We start from the raw sequence: 17,722 nt of genomic DNA on the forward strand, positions 1-17,722 counted from the left end.
TTAGGTGTTACACAAACTAATAAAATGAGTGCCAAAAGAAAGAGTTTTTATTTCTTTGAAAACCAAGTTGATTGGCTTTGAAAAGCCTTAAAAGATGAGTCACTTGGAAAAACAGTTGCTAGAATAAGTATGGGCAAGACAATTTTCAAGGTTTAAGGGGAGTGGGGTTGGTGATCTAAAAGGACACTGCACACAGATTGGCTCTCACTCTAAAAGGATCAAACTGGAAATCAAAAGCCACTGAATTCTGGCTGTGATTCATACACAAGAAAGACTTCAAGGGATTTCAATCAGGGCTCACACTCCAAGACCTTGACTTTACGACAAAATTCTGGTGAATTAATGTTTAAAATTGAATAAAATGTGCAAGACACATATATGGTACTTTTAATGATTCACCACTTTGGCATTTTCAATAAACCATCTAACTGGTTGACCCCGGATGCAGCAGATAAGGATGTCCTCTAAGAACCCCTTAGAGGGGTCAAGTGGTTTGGGCAAGTGTTTTGCTGGAGCAAAAAATTAATTTCCAAGTAATTAATTACTTCCTGTTTGTCACAAACAGTAATCTGTGCTATTGGACTAGAGGTTTATTCAATATTTCAGTCCACAACCCAAGACTTGAAGGGCGCTCTCTCCTGGACCTGAGGGTGGGCTGTTACTAGGTCTTAACACTCCGAGGGAGGGAGGCTAGCCCATTCTGGGGATACTTCCTGCCCAGTTATTCATTAGGGTACCATTCCTTCGTCTCCAGCTGCATCTGAATTCCTGAGCGAACTTCCAGAAGCAAATGTTGTATGTGTGGGTCCTCAGTGTACGTGCTTCCTTCTGAGTCTGGCCTCTGAAGATGGCCTGGGCCGTGTGTGGAGAATCAAGAAAGGCTCTCTAGTGGCATGGACTTATATATACTACCAAAATAGATAGCTAGTGGGAAGCAGCCGCATAGCACAGGGAGATCAGCTCGGTGCTTTGTGTCCACCTAGAGGGGTGGGATAGGGACGCTGGGAGGGAGACGCAAGAGGGAGACAATATGCGGATATATGTATACGTATAGCTGATTCACTTCGTTATAAAGCAGAAACTAACATACCACTGTAAAGCAATTATACTCCAATAAGGATGTTAAAAATATATATAAAAAATAAAAATTAAAAAAAAAAAAAAAAAAGGTTCTCTGGAGCAGTCAGCTCTAAAGACAAGAGGGCAGGAAAAGCCAAAGCTGGAGGCCCTAAAGAGGGCGAACACTTCCTCCACCAGTCTCCTTGGAGGAGGGCCAGTTGTCCTGTTGGTGGGCACGTCAAGATGCCAGCATTCAACGCAACTACCAGTGATGCCGGCTTCATGAAAACAAAGTGTTTAAATAATTAGGGAGCTGTTTTCTCATGTTTTTCAAGCCTAACATGACCCTCTCATTTCTTTTTTCTAAATTACATCCTTTTAGATCTGTAAGGACCCAAAGAAATGATTTCACCAAATCCTTTTATTGTGCAGTAAACTGAGCTTCAGAAGAGAAAATGATTTTCCCAAAGTCACATGGTAAGTTCGTGGAATTGCTGGGGCAGGCCCCCGGGCCTCGGACTTGCTCTACTTTCCCTCTATTTCCTGGCCCTGGGGGCCACCAGCACCAGCACCAGCACCACCCGAGAGCTTGCTAGAAATGCAGAAACTCACACCCCACCCAGGCCCAGAGTATCAGACACTGCTTTTTGAACAAGATCACCAGATGACGTGTATGCACATTACAGTTAAAGAACTGCTCTCAACCAGTTTGTTTTTAATGCTATTTAGTGAAATGATTGACTGTGTCTAAATTCATAATCCTCATAAAAACTTCCCTATCACAAAAACGGATCAAAACAATTATTTAGCTGTTTTGCTGTATCTGATCATTTCACATATAATTTTCATTTAAAATTACAGGCAACTAATGAAACAAAATCGGCACTTCTCTCTGAATACACGATCCATATCAAAGCTGGGTGGATAGTCTACAAATGCCTCATAAGAGGTTACTGCAGGGAACCCATTTAGTTGGTATGTCTTCAGGCCTATGAAGAAGTAACAGACTCAAAATTCTATTAGGCAACCTGAGTTCCCATCAGAGTAAGAGTGACAGAGAGAGAGAGAGAGAGAGAGAGAGCGAGAGCGCGAGCGAGCGAGCGAGCGCGAGGGGGCAAGTGGGAGCACACACGAGAACAATGGCCAAATGTGGAACTCTTCAGCCTATGAAATAATTAGCTTCAACTGACTCATTTAGGTGTTGTACAGCATACAAAAAGTACATCGACATCTTCCCATTGTGCAAAACAACCAACGGTACTGAACAGTCAAACACACTTCAAACATCAATTGGCTCATTGCATTTACATGAAATGTCCAGAATAGGCAAGTCCATAGAGATGGAAAGTAGATTAGTGGTTGCTAGGGGTTGAGGGGGTGAGGAGAATGGGGAGGGACTTCTAATGGGTACAGGGTTTCTTTTTGGGGTGATGACAATGACAGCTAGTGGCAGTGGTTGCATAACTCTGAATATACTAAAAATCACTGACTTTGCGCACTTAAATGTGTGAATTACATGGTATGTGAATTCTATCTCAACAAAGCCATTAAAAAAAAGTCAACTGGCTCAGCAATTTTTGAAAAACATGTTTTCTTTTAAGATGCATTGAAAGATAAAACTGCATGCACCACCACTGCTCATTATTTTCTTTGTCAACTTAAAGATTTTGAATACCTTAAAATTTGAGTCCAAAGGGACTTTTATCAGTTATTTCCACAAACCTCACCCATTTTACCAGTAAATTAACTGATACCACATTAAGTGACTTGTATAAGAACCAAAGTCCCAGCCAGTGGACAAATGGTCAGAGTTTTCCCAGCGTTAAATCATTTCAATTACAACATTCATCAGGGTATGTTCGGTAATTAAATACATCTGGAAAAATAAAACCAGTTCATGGCCCTGTGGTGTATTTACTAAGAACCTACCAAAGGAAATCAGTATGTTTCCCTTCTGACAGGAGGGGAACTTTTTTTTTTTTTTTAACGTAAAAACTAAAAACTAAAGCCAAGGAGACTGCCAGAACCAGTGAGGTATGCACAAATTAACATAAATTGGTAATTGAAGTGTAGAAGCAACAATTGTCTCAGGCACAAGGTACTTCCTTGAGAACAGGCCTCTGGTTTGGGCATTTGCTTCATGAGTACCACATGAACTTCCACACCTACTTAAAAATAAAGCCCTCCCCCAATTAAGACCAGGGTATTGTGAAAGCCATTCCCAAGAAGGTCCCCAAGTGGTAATTCGACGCTCAATTTCTAACCCGAACGAATCCGAATGCCTAGCGTTAAAAAACAAAACAAAAAACAGCAACAACAACAAAAAAAACCCAGAGATAACTTTATTTCAGGAAAATTAGTTAATGCTTTTCTCAAGCCTGCACTTCTGTGTAACTTCAACATGTCTGTGCCAAGCACTGCCCAAATACTTACAGGCTGTGACCACTCAGTGTGGGCATTAAGAGAACCAGGAACCAGAGATACAGGTCATGCAATTCTGCCCTTTCTAGAAGGATCTTATCCTATCTCATCCCTAACTTTTTGGTAAGAAATTGTCCTGTTGGATTTGGGGGGCCTTATTTCCTTTCAGATTTTGATCACCTAGTAAATTTAAAACAAACAAGCAAACAAACAAAAAAAGGTTTAACTCTAAAATTCTTTGAGCTTCCCTTTAAATGCGAAATAATGTGCCCTCCTTACTAACCCTCACCGAAATGTTAATCGGTACAAAATTACCACCTACACAATCAATAGCACAGGGAATGTAGGATGGGGGTAGGGGGCCGGGGGCTCCGCAAGGAATTCCCGAGCCCTCCCCAGGGGCCGCAATGGTTAAACGCGCTGACTCCCTCATTAGGAATACTTCCGAGGGGCTCCTGACAGCCTTGTGGCTTTTGTGGCGCTTGTGGCTGGAGTCTGTCTGCCACTAGAGAAGGATAACAGAGCAAGGAAAGAGAACCCTTTCCTAGGCACATTTCCAGGGGTGCAGCGAAATGAGGGTGATTTCCAACGCACTCTTTACGAGTTTTCCGAGCGATACAGCGTCCCCATTTAACGACATGTTGCTGACAGCAGGATTTCGGGGGTGTCAGGAGGTACAAACAGAATCCTACAGCCGCCTGTTATCTGCCCCGGGCCAGGTGGGAGATTTTCAATCCCCAGAGCTCGGCTTTTTCACCCTGAGTAGTCGATCCCCCCAACTGCATCGAAACCCGCGGGGCACAGCGTCTCCACCTGCTCCCAGGTCATTATTTTGATAGTTGAAACAGGGGACAAAGAGGCTCACCCCTCGGTCCCATCCTGTCCCTCTCCCTCCCACCTTCCTGGTTTCAAGGGTCATGGTTCCCAAACGAGCTCTCGGAAGACCCCAGGGTTGGGGAACTGGGCGTTGGTTTCAGGTGGGTTTAAGGCGAACAGGACCCCGGCACGGTGGGACCGGATCGGACTCGGAGCTGGGAGCTCGGGCGACAGGAGGGCGTCCCGGGAAAAGGGCAAGAAGCTACTCTCTCCCACCCCCTGAAAATAAAGCAGGAGCCCGCAGCCCGGGACGCTCCGTCCGCGCCCTGGGCTCCCTGTCCCGGGGCTCCCTCTCTTCCCCTCCGGCGAGCCGCACGCCCTCGGGCGCAGCCGAGCGCCGCCGGGGTGGGGACGCCCCCGACATGGGGCTGGGAAGCGCACCTGGGCGTTCGGGACACCTGCGCCGCGCCCCTCCCACCTCCGCACCCCACCCTCCCACCCGGGCCGGGTCGCGGAGGTGCCCGCAGGAGGCCCCACCTGAGCGGGCGCGGGGCGGGGGCGTGAGGCCGTGGCCGTGTTAGTGGCGGTGGCGCGGGGCCAGCGCGTTGGCTTACCCATGGCTGGAGACGGGCGGGAGGCGCGGGCTGCGGGCGCTCAGGCTCCTCGGGGACGGGCAGAGCCGGTGGCACAAGTTTGCAGGTCCGGCGGGCACGTGCGCGGGCGGGCGGGCTGCGCTGGGCTGCCGGGCTGGCTGCTGGTCCTCGCTCCGGGCCGGGGTGGGAGCGCGGCGCGGCTCCGCCTGCACTGGGGGCCGGCCGTGCCGAGAGGGGCCCTGACGTCAGCGCCGGGGGCTTTGTGCGCCCGCAGCCGGGGCCCCAACCGGGCAGCGCGCGCGCCGAGGCGGCGGCGAAGCTCGCGGCTTCCTCTAGGACCCCCGAGCGAGCGCCAAGGGGCGCGGAAACCGGAAAAGCCAGCGGGGGGATGGGGAGAGAGGGGAGCGGGCTGCCAGGATCTCGGAGGCGCCGATCCGCGTCCCAGAAGAGAACTATTACAGCTGGAGGGGCCTTTGCAGTCCTAGTCATCACCCATTGTGCAGATAAAGAAACCGAGGCCCGAGGCGCTGCTCCAAGGACCCCTGTGTTTGAGCAGCCTTGCCCCAATCCACAGTCCCGGAACCTTTTGTTCACGCGGGGGCTGCGGGGAGCTACTTAATTCGGTGGGTCTCCACCCTGGTTGCACATTAGAATCAGCTGGGGAGCTTCTGAAACCCGATTTCATCTGGGCCTCAGCGGGCGGGACCGAGGCATTCGTGCCTCAGAAGCTCCCCAGGTGATTCCAATGTGCGGCCGAGGTCGTCAACACTGACTTGTGGGTAACAAATGGCTTAGAAGGGCACAGACGGCACTCTCCCATCTGGGGTGGTGACAGATTTGGTGGTGTCCGTAATCCGCCCGCTCGATCCCTGGAAGCCCACCCCTGGCAGGCTCCGGGAGACTCTGCAGACCCACCCAAGGCACCCCTTCTCCTGCAGCTCAGGCCTCCTGCTTGAGCCTGTTAGTGAATTAATGGTTTAACAGTGTCCAGGTCTTAAATTCCTTCTGTCTCCTTAGACAAGAATTTTCCTGTCTCCAAAGGTATTAGCAAAGCTGTGAGATCCCTGCAGTTTTACTCTGGTTAATGCTTTCTGAGACATTTCTGAGCCCAACCTTCCCCCCTGATAGTTTATGTTGTGCTTTTTCATTGTTCTGAAAATACATCGTGTTACTTGAACAGAGGGTTACATAAACAGTAACAGTAGATAGTACACTTAAGGGACATTTAAGCCAGAAGAAGGAGGCTTTAGGACTGAGAAAGGGTGCAGGAGGCAAACATTTCATCTATTGAAATTTATTGGATTAGGAAAGATTTTATCAAGGCAAAGCTCTAGAAAGCCTAATAGTATTTTGCAGAAAAGGACAGAGATTTGTGCTAGGCAGATCACTGGCTCATTTTCACAATCCCACAGGGAACACTCATTCCTAACCAATCTTCATGCAGTAATAAAACAGCAGGGAGCTCACAGGTTTAACTTTTTGTCCTCCGGTTACAGAAAAGTAATCCATTTGAACGAGGCCTGAAAGCGCCTGCCTGCAGGAATCCAACTGCAGTTGCAATAACTGGGATCACCTGCAAGTGGGTGAAGGCCACGAGGAGTTCATTTAAGTCCTGGTTTAGGGAACAGCGTTCGGTTTGGTTGGTTCCTACATCCTGGGAGGCTCCTAGGAGACAGTGAAAACAACAGAACGGGACTTGGGCGCACAATCTGAAATAGTCTCTTGGCAAGATATGACCTCCCTCAGCCACTCTGGAAGCAAGAACTCTAAGACTGTGTGCACTGAGATGAAAGTAAACCCTTTGGTCCACTTTCCGTCATTCCCTAGAAGTCTTGAATTTTTTTTTTTTTTTAAACCAAAGAAAAGAAATAACAGCTGTCCAAATACTGGAGCCAGTCACAATGGGATGCTGTGATTAAAAACCAAGTTATAGCCATTGTGTACACACTGTCAAAGGAAAGCCACATTTTAATAGAAACTTTTACTCACTTTGGAAATGTCATGGACCGATTTCAACAAGCAGTTGTCCCTAAAACCCTTAAGAAAAACAAAACAGCAGTTGGGAAATTAGCAAGGCTACTACTGACCGGGTGCAGAAGAGAGCTAATAATGTACATATTTGACTATCAGTCTAAGAAATGCTATTTTAAAATAATAACCCATTTTTCTCATATAACAGAAACCTTTAAAAAATAAAGCAAGACTACGTTGCAGGTGGACGAGTAAATTGGTAGAGCCTTTCTGGAAAGATATTTGGCAGGATGTATCAACAGACTTAAAAATATTCATAGCCTCAGGCCTAATAATCTGCTTCTGGGACTCTCTCCTGAGTAAATAATGACTGTTTCAGTCAAAATTAATGTAAAAAGATGTTCAGCACAGAGCAAGATGTAATAGCAAATCAAACAATAAAAACAAGAAAGGAAGCAACAACTGTTTGATAGAAGGTATGCAGTTGCATAAATTATCATTGATCTAGCTCCCTGGTTCTCAGCTGTGGATGACTTTGCCCCCCAGGAGATACTTAGCAATGTCTGGAGACAGTTTTAGTTGTCACACCTGGGGAGGGAGTGCTACTGGCATCTGGTCGGTGGAGGTCAGGGATGCTGCTAAAATCCTACAATGCTCAGGACAGCCCTCGCCACAACAAAGAACGATCCAGCCCCAAATGTCAAAAAATAGTGACATATACCCACTACTGTATATAAAATAGATAACTAATAAGGACCTACTGCAGAGCACAGGGAACTCTACTCAATACTCTGTAATGTCCTATATGGGAAAAGAATCTAAAAAACAGTGGGTAGGGGCTTCCCTGGTGCTCCAGTGGTTAAGACTCCATGCTCCCAATGCAGGGGGCCCAGTTTCCATCCCTGGTCAGGGAACTAGATGCCGCGTGCCGCAACTAAAGAACTAAGACCTGGTGCAGCCAAATAAATAAATAAATAAATAATAAAATAAAAGAGAGTGGATATATGTATAACTGATTCACTTTGCTGTACAGCAGAAACTAACACAACATTGTAAATCAACTACACTCCAATAAAAATTAAAAAAAAATAGTGCTGAGGTTGAGAAACCCTGCTGTATATGATCAGCTATCATGCAGCCATGTTTGCAAAGAATTATGTGGGAAAGTGCTCAGAGATTGTTTTATTATTTTTAAGGCAGAGTAAAAAGCTGAATGTGCAATATAATCCTAGTCATGTTCATATGTACATATATATATATGTACTGGAAAAGACTGCAAGAAAATACACTATGGTAGAGATTGCTACTTATTCACCAAACATCTATCATCTATCTGGCCACACAGCTGGACTACATTTCCCAGACTTCTTAGCAGTTAGGTGCTAAGTGATTGAGTTCTAGCCAATGAAGTCAGAAGTAATGTCCACCACTTCCAGGCCTTACCCACAGAATCTCCAGAGCATGTGCTTCTACATGCTTTCCCCTCCTCTCAGCTGAAACGTGACATTGACACCCAGGGTGCCTTCGGAAACCACACGCTGAAGATGGAATTGCCTCTGCCAGCCTGGGTGACTGAATGACTCTGTGGAGCAGAGGCTCACTCCTCCCCAATACACTGACAGCCCGCAACTGACTTGGACACTTATGTGAACCAGAAATAAACTGCTGTGATGTTTGAACCATTATGTATTCAGGGGCTTATTTGTTATAGCAGTGGCCCTACCCTTACTAATATATCAATATATTAACATATACCAAAATATTGACAGGGTTTATCTCTGGGATTAATGGAGTTTTTAGTTATATTTTAATACCCTTTTGTGTTTTCCCAGACTTCTACAAAGAGCAAGATTACTTTTATAATCAGGGGAAAAAAGTATATAGTTGTATCTTACTCCACAGTAGAGATAGTCTCCTATTAATTTAATTTTAGAGTATTAATGAAATCATATTTCCAACTGATTTTATTCAATTTGAGCTCTTACTGACCCTCAGTGCCTCATCTAGGAGTACAACTAATTACAAACTGTAAGGACACATTTTGTCCGCCCTGATCTTTCTGGGGGCATTTAATCACATGTGCACATCATTGCTTCCTGTTTCATAATTACTCATGAGGCTTGTCTCTCCAGCAAAAATCTCCTTAATGGGCAGAATCTTCCTTGATGTTTGGTTCTTAAAATCTCCTCTCAGCTTCTTGCTTCTCTAGTTACTTTCTCAGCACATCAGGCATAATTTCTAGCCTTTCTAGCCTTTTCTCCTGTCACTCAGAAAGACAGCTGCTTTCTCAGACTAATAGGAAGTCCATGAATTGGTTTTCAACTTTTATAGTCACCTTATGACAAAGCAAAAAAAAAAAAAAAAAAGACTGAGTTCTGTTTGCAGAACTAAATGAAAATGTTAGCAAACCTTGACAATGTTTGACTATGCCAATGAAAGCATAGATGACACAAAGCGGGACATGGGAGAATATGAATGAAAAAGCAGCACTATTGATATCCTCAGCTGCTCAAGTGGGGATCAGAGGATACAGTCAAACTTTGATGGAAAAAGAAATAGAGATTTGTGAGGAGGGATGATGTAAGTGACGCAGATCCTCATCATTCATGTCAAGGAGTCAGTAGATATTGTCTAAAGTTGATAAATCAAGAAAGAGAGAATTAAGCATATTATCAAGATCAGAGCCATTGTTCCCAACCCCATCAGATCTGCTGTCATTTATAAACAAACATTTATAATGCCCCTTTGGCACTCCACAAATGAAATCCAAATGAGAGAAAAGATCAATACAACACCTCAATTATAATATAAAGGAGAACTGAAAGTAATTTAAAATGAATAGTGTTTTCTCGATGTGTAAACACTCAGGCACCGGAAGACGGAATGAAGTCATCCAATGAGCAACTGAGTTGTAGAATCCCCATGAGTGGGACAGCTAAGACGCCAGCCCTACAGAGATGTATTGGTCATCCAAATACCAAGGGTGGTCTTGCCATCAGTGTCGTGACATTCCAAAATGGCGAACAACTCGGTAAGGTTTCAAGCAAAACAAAGTGCAGTCTTCCCTCAACTGACATGGCAATTGCAGTCCTGAAAAAAAAATCTACATTTCTTAAAACCACCCCAAAGTATCTTGTGTTTATATGTCAGATGGACTTATTTCTTAGGTGCTGGTAACTAGAAGCAGCTATATAAATGTCCCGAGGACACGAAAAAATCGATGAAGAAATGGGGACACGTCCTCATTGTACAAGGCTCTCCTGTGCCTTGCACGCCTCTCAGCCCATCCTGAGCCCACTAAATACCAATAGCGCCCCCTCCCCATCACAGTGACAACCCCAAACGCCCACACCAGTATCCAAACTGTCTCACCTCCCTGCGTCTAGATTGCGGAAGCATCTCCAGAGGAACTCAAACAAGAAAGAGTTAAGAGAGATTGCTTCTTGGAGCGAAGCCATCAGTTTGGAGAGGAGGGCCGTGAGGCTGTTTTTCATCAAGCCCTACTATTCTGTTTAATTGTTATCACAGGTATGTTATGTATTATTTATAGATAGATATAGATATATAATTAAGTAAAGCACCTATGTCCATTGGGTGTTTAGTTCTATGATTTCTGGGCTCCTGAGACCTTATTTCCAGACATACCCATGTGTAAAATGGGTATAATCATGGTCCCTTCCTCATATAGTTGTGGTAGGGATTAAAGGAGGCTCAATAAATGGTAGGTATTGATGCAGACGTTGTTGCTGGTGAAGTCAGTATTGTTATCTCTGCCCTTTACCCTGGGGAGGCTGACGGGTCCCTGAGGTAGCCAGAAAGCAGCTTTAAGGCGAGGGCATTCCGAGATCCTGCAATGCCAAAAGGGATTGGAAGTGTTGGTCCAAATTTTTTCCTTATTTTCTCTTAGGCAGGCAGGGGAGCCCTCAATTGGCTCCACATTTGTGCTAGAGGGTGGAGGGAGGTTACTGATTTCCATTCTTCTATTACACTGTTTTATTTGGATGTTTATTTACTAATTGGTGAGGGATGGGGGTCAGGTGGCCTTGAGTAGTAAGCAAATGTAGCCCAATGTAGCAAGAAGCAACAGGAAATTAACAAAAATTAACTTTCCTATGTAGTTGGACAGTTCATCATTTCATTAGGAAAAAAATGAGCTTAAATGCACATCTTTTAAGACTACAAATGCCCCCAAAGACTAAAGATCACTCAGAACCTTGAGTGCGACTCTAGATGGTTTTCTGACTGCCCTATATGTGATCAGCCATCCTGAGAGCAGGCAGGTTGAATGGAAGAAGGGCGACAAGAAGTACAGTGAAAAGCATAGCACTCTAAAGGCAGGGACCCTCAGCGCCCAGCCTGGGGGCAGCAGGGGCGGGGCTGGGGGACCTTTTGCAGCCCGCGAGGAAGACCCACAAGGAAGAGCTGCCCGGATCTTGGAGACAAAGCTGAGATAAAGATTAAAGCACTCCCAAGATGCTCAACTTTGCCTTCCCCTCCCCTACATTTTACCACACTCAACTCTGGGATGGAAGAGAAGATGTGATTTTTGCCTGCCTGATTTTTAAGGGGCTAATCACCCCCAGGGTGGGAGAAAACAGAGCCTGTGTGACTCTTCGAGTGGGTCTTCTGGTCACCTGCAGGTGACAGATGGAGGGGTCCCAGCTCTCTGTGCCCCTGGTCCTCTCCCGAGGTCCTCTTCCTGAGCACCTAGGGCAAGGCCCCGACATTCCCTCTCACACTTTCCTGGTTATCTATGGCATCCTGACCTTTCCTCACTTTTCCTTTGATGAAGAAACGGGGTCTTAGAGATACTAGGTCACGTGTCCCAGGTCGCACACTGAGTACATGGCAAATCCGCCCCCTTCACCTCGTTACCATCCAGAGAAAATGTTCCTGGATTGTCAGATTGCTGGTCTGGGCTACGAGGAACAAGTGCAAGACCTCAGCAGGGCTCCATTCTGGGGCCTTCTTTCAGAATCAGTCTCCAGTTCAGCTGTGGCTTAGAGAATGGGGGAAATGGCTACATCCCGCCATGTGTCTTACGGAGTCGCAGCTGAACGTGAGGAGGATGCAGGTAAAAGAGAAAAATAGCAGCATCCCAGGGGGCCCTGGATTTCAAAGCTTAGCTGAAAGCAGATCCTGCCTTTAATACACAGGACACTTCCTTCTGTCTTTTTATGAGGCAGAGCGAAAGGCAGGTAGTTTTCCTTTGGCTTGTACTGAGCATTTCAATCCATAAACCTGGGTCATGTCCACCTCTGTCTTTCACAGGACACTCTGCTTTCGGACTGTGGCTGAGTTCCCCACATATATGAATCCAGATCAGAGTTCACAGGGTGGCATCAGCGAACACCGAAGAATATAGCTAATCTGATGGCATGTCCTTGCTTCTGCAGACGAAATTTAAAATGCAACAACGTACCCAGCTCAAAATCGTTTAATTAGCCCATCATTTTCATTAGCTGACAAGGATTTCTCTTAACCATCCCACACTTCCCATTTGCCTGCTAACAACATTTTGGGTAGCCTCTTGGAAAACATAATGTTGCCTTGGGCTAGAATTTTCCTCTCTCTCCTCCCGACTGATTCTTGTAAATGTGCCATAGAATCTCTGAGTTAAAGGGAATTTTATAAGTCCGTCAGTCTAGTCATCCACATTCAGGAATCCCTTGTGTCCCATCTGTGGCTGTCAGCCCTTCAGGTATATTTCAATACTTCTCGGGACAGGAAGCTCACTACTGTTATTTCTCAACAAATGTGATTGTTAAAATGTTTTCCACTCCAAGTTACTGTGTGCCTCTCAACCTCCATCGCCTATCCGTGAGGGAGGCTCCTTTTATTCCGAGTTGGGTCCCGCTCCTTTGACTGTTCTTCATGAAAGTTTGAAGAATCTCTCAGCATCCTGGTTGTCCTATGGGTGACATTCTCTAGTTTTGCAAAGTTCCTCTTCAAGTAGTGGGCTCTGAGTAAGATGTAAATCTCCAGCTGCTTAGGTTGGAACTCTTTCTTCTCTTGAGTTGAAAACATTCTAAGTAATAGGCATTTTTGTTTGTTTGTTGAGGTAAAATACACACAACATCAAATTAACCATTTTAAAGTGGACAGTTCACTGGTATTTAGTACATTAACAATGTGGTGCAAATATCACTATCTAGTTCCAAAACATCTTCCCCAGCCCAAAGGGAAACTCTGCACTCATTATGCAGTCACTCCCCATCCCCCTAGGTAACCACTCATCTACTTTCTGTCTCTATGGATTTGTCTATTCTGAACATTTCATTATAAATGGAATCATACAGTAGGTGGCCTTTGTACCTTGGCTTCTTTCTCTTAGCATGAGGTTGTAGCACGTTCCAGTATTTCATTCCTTTTTTAAATAGCTGATTAATATTCTATTGTATGAATAGAATATCCACTGTAGAGATAGAATATCCAAAAATATCCATTGTCTGGATAGACCACAATTTGTTTATCCATTCATCCATCCGTCATTTGAGTTGTTTCCACCCTTTGGCTATTGTGAATAATCTTGCTATAAACACTGGTGTACAAGTATCTGCTCTAGTCCTTGCTTTAAATTCTTTTGGGTGTGTATACCAAGTAGAATTGCTGGGTCATGTGGGAATTCCATGTTTAACTTTCTGAGGAACCGCAATAGTGTCTCCCATAGCAATACTTATTTTCCATTAAAACTTTTTAAAATTTAATTGAATTTTTAAAAATTATAACTGTCCTAGTGGGAATGAAGTGGTATCTTAAAAAATCTAGTTTTTAAGACTTCCTTGACGTGGCCTCTGAGGCCCTGTCTAGGCCCAGCCTAATCTCCCACTGCATGCCCCCATTCTCCCTCTCCAGCCTCACTGCTCTCACAGGCCCTCCCTCCCAATGCAGGGCCTTTGCACATGCTGTTCCCGCAGCCTCTTTGCCTGGCTACAGCCCACTCACCATTTGGCTTAAAACCTGAGCATCACTTCCTCAAGGAAGCCCTCTCTGATCTCCCCCAATCGGTCAAATGCCCCAAATGACAGTCTCATGGCACCATCCACCTGCCCTTCCTAGGACCTACTACAGTGGCAATTTACTCCGGATTATATGAATATATTTTTCTCCTCTGTTGGGCCATGACTACAGCGGGAGTAAATTAAATGTGCTGATTAATGAATGAAAAACTTTTTGAGGAACCTTGGGAGACTTTGAACTTACGGCTAACTAAAGTCTGAAAGTCTTCTGAACATAAAGTTTTAAAATTCATGTCCCATCTCCTCCTTCCCAAGACACTATTCCAACAATGTCTCTCCTGCATCATCAATATCTCCCTTTGACCCAGATCATTCCCGCTGGTTCACACACATGTTCTAGCCACTGCCTTATTTTCTTGCTCCCCTTCTTAGCAAGACCTCTTGGGAGAGCCGTCCATACCTGCCTGTGCTTCCTCACTTCTCACTGTCTGAAGCCTGCTCTGATAAGCCTTGTGTCCCCATCATCCTGCTGAAACTGTTCTTGTCAAGGACACAAATCATTGCCATGTGGCTAGATGGGACTCTTCCAGTGGATGCCTCCATTCTTCTGGAAACATGTTCTTATCTCAGTTTCCATGAAGCTGCACATTTCTGGCTTTCTTTCTCCTTCACTGCATGCAACTTCTCAGTCTCCTTTGTTGGTACTTAAAATTATCTTGTCATGATTATGTTTATTTCTTATTTTCAGTTTTACCCTGTAGCTTGGATACTCCAGGTGGCCAGGAACCTTGTTTATCTTGATCACCGCTTAACCTCCATGCACAGAACGTATCAGATGCTCAAATTTTTATTAAATGAATGAATATCTTCTCCATTTGAACTTATATAATTTTGATCCTGAGGATCTTTAAAATTCTTCTTTGCATAAAAAATATTATGACCTCTTATATGTATCGTTCTGAGTTTTGATTCTTCTACCTAATATATTAGCTACCCCAACTAGTTTTGGTGAACACTCTTTCTCAATTTCCTCCATCTTGGGGATAAAAATACTGATTCTGGCACTCTTTCTTCCTTCAGGTTGACCTCAACTCATTGATCAGCATTCTCTGAGCATGACTGTTTTCAGCCAACAGGGTAGTCCTTGATTGTGTTGACACCTAGCACACATTTCTCTACGTTGCCCACAAGGAAATAACAAGTTCTGTTGTGGAAAAAGGCCATCATGAGTTTTGCACACACAAAGTTCTAGGTTGAGTCAGCTGTTCAGCTGGGGCAGACACCTGTTAATAGGGTGATTTCCAAAATGCAATGTGAACAAGGCCCATTTAAATCCCAGAAAGAGGACTTCCCTTGTGGCACAGTGGTTAAGAATCCACCTGCCAATGCAGGGGACACGGGTTCGAGCCCTGATCTGGGAAGATCCCACATACTGCAGAGCAACTAAGCCCGTGCGCCACAACTACTGAGCCTGCGCTCTAGAGCCCACGAGCCACAACTACTGAGCCCATGTGCCACAACTACTGAGCCCACGCGCCTAGAGCCTGTGCTCTGCAACAAGAGAAGCCACCACAATGAGAAGCCTGCGCACCGCAACCAAGAGCAGCCCCCTCTCGCTGCAACTAGAGAAAAGCCTGCGTGCAGCAACAAAGACCCAACGCAGCCAAAAATAAATAAATAGATTTATTTTTTAAAAAATCCCAGAAGGAGAAGCGGATGTAGCAATTCTGCAACCCCTGCATATTTCAACGACCAGAAACTGCCTCCGGGGGAAGGAACCAGATCTCGTGCTACACTGAAATCGAGGTCAAGGAGCACCCACAGTGCAACTGTTCCTGCTCCTCTCATGAGCCCAAACAGTACGGTTTCAGGGCTCTCCTTCTCTCCTCTCCTGAGAACGGCTAGCCCTCTGCTTCAGCTTTTCCAGAAATCCAAAGACGGTGTGGAACATGTCCCTATTCTCCCATCTAGAAACTTTATCCAGGAAAGCAATGAAGTTGGAAGTGGTGGGGAAAGCGGTGGGGGGGGGGGGGGGCAGTAACTACTGTGCCTTGATACATGCTGGCTCCCTGTGACCATTTCTTTTAAAATGATCAGAGATCCTAATTATAGAAACTGGAGAAAATGTTTGCAAACGATGCAACCGACAAGAGATTAATCTCCAAAATATTCAAACAGCTCATGGAGCTCAATATCAAAAAAACAAACAACCCAATCAAAAAGTGGGCAGAAGAGCTAAATAGACATTTCTCCAAAGAAGACATACAGATGGGCAACAGGCACATGAAAAGATGGTCAACATCGCTAATTATTAGAGAAATGCAAATCAAAACTACAATGAGGTATCAGCTCCCCCTGGTCAGAATGGCCATCTTCAAAAAGTCTACAAACAATAAATGCTGGAGAGGGTGTGGAGAAAAGGGAACCCTCCTGCACTGTTGGTGGGAATGTAAATTGATACAGCCACTATGGAGAAGAGTATGGAAGTTCCTTAAAAAACGAAACATAGAGCTACCATATGACCCAGGAATCCCACTCCTGGGCGTATATCCAGAGAAAACCATAATTCGAAAGGATAATGCACCCCAACATTCATTGCAGCACTATATTTACAAGAAATGGAAGCAACCTAAATGTCCATCCACAGATGAATGGATAAAGAAGACGTGGTATATATATACAATGGAATACTACTCAGGCATAAAAAAGAATAATGCCATTTGCACAACATGGATGGGCCTAGAGATCATCATACTAAGTGTAACTCTACATTTGTAGATGCACTGTCCATGTTGCCAAATATTCCCCCAATGGATTCATGAAATAGAGGTAGGCAGGGTAAGCATTAGCACATTTTTGCAGAAGAGATCATGGAGACCGGGACTGCTGGAGCACCTCAGCCATGCATATAAGACTTGTGGATGATTAGAACCAGAACTTGTTGACTGGAGCACATGATGACTCTGGCAATTTCCTGTTCCACCTACCACTATAAGCATCCGGGTAGAAGTGTGACGCAGTAACTAGGCGACCTGCTGTTTCCTTTGGAACAAATGACCTAACTCCTTTGAAACTGTTTCCTCATGCTTGAGAGGCAGATAAGAATACTACTGGCCCATGCTACCTAGTGTGGAATTCTTTTTTTTTTTTTAATATTTATTTATTTATTTGGCTGTGCTGGGTCTTAGTTGCAGCACGCAGGATCTTCGTTGCCGAGTGCAGGATCTTCCTTGCGGCATGTGGGCTCTTAAGTGTGGCATGCGTGTGGGATCTAGTTCCCTGACCAGGGATCGAACCCGGGCCCCCTGCATTGGGGGCGTGGAGTCTGAACCACTGGACCACCAGGGAAGCCCCAACCTTGTGGAATTCTGAGGAGGCTCATCAGAAAGTATTTGAAAACACGTGGTTTAAGATAAAGCACTGCCACCAGGCTTATATTTTTCTTGTTTTTGTCATGATTGGTCCAGTCACTCTCTCTCTCTCTCTCTCTTTATTCAGGATGGAGGCTCCTGCTTCAATCCAGTTTCATCTTCTGGTGCATCTTCACGTGACCCAAAGGGTCTGTGATTATATCTACAAAGCCCTGAAGAGACCAGGGACGTAAACTGACAGGCTCGAGATCAGGACTCATGATAAAGGAACAGGAGGTGTTCATTCCCAGCTCACCTGCAGATGCTCTAAAGACCAGCTGGACGCTTCCGCCTCTTCTCTGTGTCCTCAATACTTCACTGATGTTTGTTGAATGAATGAAGGAATGAATGAATGAAGAAATATAAAGAGCAGACGGACCTGGGATCAAACCTCACCTTGGGCCTTTATTAGCTGAGCCTCCGTTTCTCAATCTGCAAATGGAAGACGATCCGCTCCTTGAAGGGTTGGGAGGAGAATTTCAATGTCAGCTGC

The 17,722-nt window shown here is 45.1% G+C and overlaps 1 protein-coding gene across 1 annotated transcript in view; it reads right to left on the reverse strand.

The window, feature by feature from the left end:
• The window catches only part of GPM6B (glycoprotein M6B), a 150,610-nt gene extending 145,422 nt beyond the window's left edge, over positions 1-5,188 (reverse strand). Inside the window, exon 1 of the mRNA XM_059909932.1 lies at positions 4,911-5,188. Coding sequence (XP_059765915.1) covers positions 4,911-4,914 — 4 coding nt within the window. The 5' untranslated portion in view covers positions 4,915-5,188. The remainder of the gene's footprint in view (positions 1-4,910) is intronic.
• Between the last annotated feature and the right edge of the window lie 12,534 nt (positions 5,189-17,722).

Source organism: Balaenoptera ricei, chromosome X, assembly GCF_028023285.1.
Source record: "Balaenoptera ricei isolate mBalRic1 chromosome X, mBalRic1.hap2, whole genome shotgun sequence".
Taxonomy (NCBI): Eukaryota; Metazoa; Chordata; class Mammalia; order Artiodactyla; family Balaenopteridae; genus Balaenoptera; species Balaenoptera ricei.